The sequence below is a fragment of the Charadrius vociferus genome, unplaced genomic scaffold (assembly GCF_000708025.1).
Source record: "Charadrius vociferus isolate BGI_N301 unplaced genomic scaffold, ASM70802v2 scaffold114, whole genome shotgun sequence".
In the NCBI taxonomy this organism is placed as follows: Eukaryota; Metazoa; Chordata; class Aves; order Charadriiformes; family Charadriidae; genus Charadrius; species Charadrius vociferus.
Window position 1 is genome coordinate 100,440 of NW_009647949.1, and position 5,222 is coordinate 105,661.

A 5,222-nucleotide genomic window follows, 5' to 3' on the forward strand; every position below is an offset into this window, starting at 1 on the left:
TCGGGGCTGGGGGCGGGAGGGGATGTGACGGATGTTGAGTGAAACATTGGAAAACAGCACCAAAAATAATGGGGAAGGACGGAGAGGGGCGTTATGAGAATTGGCACCTGCGTGTATGCCTAAACGCTGCCAGGGTACCAACGATCTGTGACGAGTGCGATGCTGTTGCAGGACGACGTTACAAATCAAAATGCCTTTTAAAAGGTGTCTAGGTCATAAAATCGGTAACTTTAAGAATTTAATAAATGCAAACTGATACTTCCCATGTGGCCCTTGCTCTGTCCCAGCCTAGGCACACGATGAAGTAGCAATCTTAAGGGAAAAGTAGCAGCTCCGGTTCCTCCCACACTCTGTAATGCAAAAAAACATAGAATTGATTTCCTGCTGTCATGTGGTGTTCCGGGGTACTTCTTAATGATTAATTTTGCCACCAATATTCATTTGCCACCTGTTATTTATATGTGTTTCTGTTGTTTCTAAGGGAAAGCAGATTCAGTTATTGCAGACAATTTTGGGGAACGTGCTGTCAGTGCTGTGACTTTTTTGCATCTGTGTCCCCTTCTTGTCCCTGTGAATGAGCTTCCACACGCCCGGGGCTGCAATTCCACAGCGCTTCCCCTCTTAACCAGGCGCAATAGTGCAGGTATGTCATCTACTTGGTACCAGACAGCACGTTTTTCAGTTCTTTTCTTTTGAAACATGAGAATAGTGATAAGTAACTATGAATGGATAGGCCCTATCAATAGTACCTTGTAGAAACATTAGAAAAAACAAGGTATCATCCAGCAGACATAAATTCAAATATTATATTGTTTCTTAACAGCATTCCTGATACAAGGACACACGCAGCCTAACCTGCCACCACGGGAGACACAGATAACACTGTCTTCTGTGCGAGCATCCAACCTGGGAGGGATGATCCTGTTCCAGTTCCACACAACACCTATACTCCATCCCATCATTGCTGGTTCAGGTGAAGAAAATGAGGTGAAGGTGGGAATCTGCTTTTCTGGCTAGCAGCGAGTCCAGGGCAAATCTGGCAGTTGCCCAATGCATACACCAGGTCCCATCCATAGACTTCCCAGACCTTTCCTATCTGGGTCTTTTAATCCGAGAGACAGATCCACTGCTTCATTCTGTATTCTCCATCGAACTTCTCTGAAGTATGATCTGGCAACTGCTCTACAGTCCGTGAGAGACTGCCCTAGAATATAAAAGGTCTCCCTGTTATATCCAGTGGGCTGGGAGAGAAGGAAAGAAGCCATGGAGTTAGAGGAATTCCCAAAGGGCACCAAGAGAATAGGCACCATACAGAGAACAGTCAGACATTGTAAAAATACACACACAAAACCACTTCATTGTTTTAAATGCAAAAGACATTTTCTGTTGTCGGATGCAAGCAAACTTCATCACTCTCCCATAGAGAGGTTGTTGGCAAGAAACTAGCTGGCCCATGTTTAAAAGCATTCCAGGGATACTTACCCCCTTGGGAGACCAGAAACACAAGAGAAACCATTTACATACAAACTGACACTGCTTACCAGGACCAGCTTGAATTAGCGTTAAGCTTGTCACAGAGCACAGAGAAAGAGCCCACCTTTACCTCCTAGGAACTTGCAGACTTGCCCAGGCACTTTCGGGCTGAATGTACCTTTTGTCCATCTCTTGGCTATGTTCTTGGCATGACTGTTCAGAGAATGACAAGAACATAAGTGTGAGCCTTCCTAAGTGATATCTGGGGTGTCTTGGATGGATACCAGGCATGTGTGAAGGAAACAGCATTTGGCTCTGCAAGATTCCAGGAGATTTAAGACAAGCCAAGTTGCCTCAAAGGGCCCTGAGAAACTAACACACACCAAATAGTGGCAGGATGCACCCATTTGTGCAGTAAACAAACATGAGGGTCCCTAGCCCTTTCTGCTCTGTAACCCCAGGCCATGAGTGCATTTTTTAAACATATTATGAGCATATCCTTTAAGACAAAACTGAAAGAAACATAAACATTCTACACTAGAGTAAAAGATAAGCAGAAATTAAAAAAAAAAAAAAAAGGGTTTTCTGGCCATCAGCATTCACGTGGAACCACTCCATCTGCTCTGACACTCAGCATTCGTGTATCCTCTTCCCCCTCACTTGTCCAAACCAGTGTGAGCACCTTGGTCCCTGGATGCCCACTGCCAGTTTCTGGCACCTCCAACTTCCATCTCACTAGACTCTCCAGGTCCGTGGTGGTGCATGGACAGCCCTGTCAGGGGAGAGGCATGTGAATGCCAGCAACCAGAATGAGCCATCACCTGATTGTTCTGACACGGAGATCCCACTAATTTTAAGCACATCGGATCTGTCTCCTTTTCCACACATTCACCCACATCTCAATCCCTTAGCAGTACTTGCATACATTTATATATAAACCCCTGCATGCTACTATTTCTGTTTCATCCCTTTCCTCCCACCTCATGAACCCATTAGATTTTTAAAATTCTTTGAATTTAAAAAGCGTATGAAAAGTTTATCATCACTGTCTGATCCCATCTGCTTCTGTATATACATACCACAAGCAGAAATTTCCTTGTGAAATGTTCCCGCTGAACATTTCCGCAGTTAAGTCCCAAACCCCACACTAATTGGCTTCTACACCTACAGTCACTCCTCTTCCTGCCTCCATTCTGTTTTTAACTTAATCACTCTCCTTCATGTCATTTCTTTTCCTGCAGTCTCAAGGCAGTTTGGTGTGTAGCTTCATTTTGTATTTCCATTTCAGAAGTTCACATTATTTGGAATTCAGCATCCCTCTTTTCCCAGGCCTGCACTCAAAGAGGAGGTGAGAAGGACCCAGGCACATCAGTGACTCCCCGCATTAGGGAGCAGCAGGACTGGGACCCCTCTGTGAGAGAAGGTGAGCCTGGAGCCATGGATGACAATGCCACAGAGCAGGACACCATCCTACGGTTTCCTGGTGTCCGAGGGAGGAAAGCAGAGCAGGGCTGGGAACCATAATGGTTTTGCCCTCAAGCTAAAGCAAAGGGACAAGTCAGGCCCCAAGTCAAGCCATCCACCGAGGCAGGGACGTAGGTGGGCACAGGCCCTCCTACAGCACAGCTCGGGTGGGGAGTGGGTGCCCCAGACCCTGTGGGAGCTTCAGGTGAGGGCAAGTAGGGCTTATGAACGCAGCCAGGGCCCTGGCACTCTGCTCTGAAATCTGCTCTGCAGCACCCTGCATAGCGACTGCGCTTGTTCAAGATGGGACTGGGCATGGCTCCAGGAGTTATGACCAGCAGTAAATATGGTGTCTTCAAATAACTTTCTTAAAATATTGTTCAACGGTAACTGGAGGAAAGCAGATTATAAGCAAACAGGGTTTGGAGTTAGCTTTATCCTGCCCTAGTATATCCACTGATCTAGTAAGTGCCTTCATTCCCAGGCCCCCTAACCTCTGGCAGAGGGAGAGGCATGCTCTCAGTTTTCTTCCCTTTCACTCACAGACACATTTAAGGATTATCCATAGATGCTCCTTGTTGTCTCAGCTAATATGTTTGGACCCAGTGCCCAGAGTCAGCTTTGTCTAGACTTAACATCCTTTTTGACAACCTCAGAAATATTTGATGAGGCATATTTTCTCCTGGTGTTTGTTTCCTCCTTTTATTTGTTTATTTAAATCTACTGTTACACTGAAAAAACATACTAACACAGTACATATTTTTCATAGTGATCAAACACAGAGAATATATTTAAAGCTTTACAGAGAAGCCCTAACTCCATCACAGCTCTCACCTCCATCACATAACATGCTGCCAACATTTTCTTTAAAGAAGTGTAAGACAGGGAAGAAAAATTGTGATTCTTCTTTCCCTCTTAATGAAAATAAGCCTCTATGTCTAACCTACTCCCCTTAACACTTCCCAAATGCTTTTGAAGAAGCAATACTTAGCAAAGAAAGAAAGCATCCAAGAGCACAAGAGAAAAAATAGACACAGAAATAAAAAAGTAACCAACAAAAATATTTGCCTAATGAAACATTTCAATAATCCCAAAGTGTTATCTCTTCCACTTCTAGCTATCTGAGCTGTATTCTGAGGCTGCCTATTGACCTTTCTCACAAGCGTTATGAGAATTAGCTGACAATACCCTTGGAGTTGACAGTGACTTGCAGGATTGCTGTTAGCAGCTTAATAGAAGGCAGCAGAGGTATTGGCTACTGTACAATAATAATGCTACTGTGGCATGCAACAAAGCTGTTTTAAGGCTTGCAGTACGGCAGACTACAATAGCATCCAGCTTTTTGAATATGTTCAGCGTTGAATTCTGCTGCGCGTGAAAATAAAAGTTGCTCACAACTGAAGTTCAGATGATGCACAAAGTGTATAAAATATCGCTAATTTGGTATCACAGCTGAAGGGTTACAAAACAGCACTGCACACTTGAGGAGGAACTCAATGCTGTATAGAAAAAATGTGACAGATGGCTCTGGCAGGCAAGCTGCAATAACAGAGGTGAAAGCTTGACCAAGCCACTGCTGCTACTGCTGGTAAGTCCACCTGTCAGTGAGCTGGCAGCGGCAGCTTTGGAAAAAACGCAGCAGAAAATCAGATTGTTAAAGTAGGATGGTGCTTGTGAGGAAGTCCCTTACTGCACTGCGGTGACTGAATCCTCTGAAATGATGACGTAGCTATGTCAGCCTTTAGCTCATTTTACAACTAACCTCTTAACATTTTATTGCACAGTTGTTCAAGTCTCAAGTGAAATACGATAAAGGAAGTACATGCGTGTTCTTGTGTGGTTTAATGTGTTATTTGGAATAAAAGAAAATTACTGTTGTACTGCTTTCTGTACGGGTGGGAAGCTGACAGAGGGAGGAGAGTATCACTCGCGCATATTTAAGAACAAATCTAGACCAGAGATGATTAGTTGCCGTAAACGTTATTGATTTTGAGAAAACAAGAAGTCGGCGACCTTGCAAAGATGAGAGAGACGCGTAACGTCCTGGGGGGAAGACGGCCCAGCTGAGCAGCCAGGTACGCACACCGGCAAATTCACTTCTTTATTTCTTCCTCTCCGGGACCCGATTCTGCAAATAACGCCCGATGCGCGCCGGTTTACCCCAGCACGGGGGAGGCAGCCTCGGCTGCCGGTTAACGAACGGCCAGGACCGACGGAGCTTCGGTGAGGGCCGGCAGCTGGCGCCGTGCGGCTGCTACATAGGGCGGTGCCGGATAGGCCACCGT

At 45.3% G+C, this 5,222-nt stretch overlaps 1 protein-coding gene across 1 annotated transcript in view; it reads left to right on the forward strand.

Moving 5' to 3' along the window:
- The first annotated feature begins 5,081 nt into the window (after positions 1-5,081).
- NUP43 (nucleoporin 43kDa) overlaps positions 5,082-5,222 on the forward strand; it is an 8,768-nt gene continuing 8,627 nt past the window's right edge. Inside the window, exon 1 of the mRNA XM_009883293.1 lies at positions 5,082-5,177. Coding sequence (XP_009881595.1) covers positions 5,082-5,177 — 96 coding nt within the window. The remainder of the gene's footprint in view (positions 5,178-5,222) is intronic.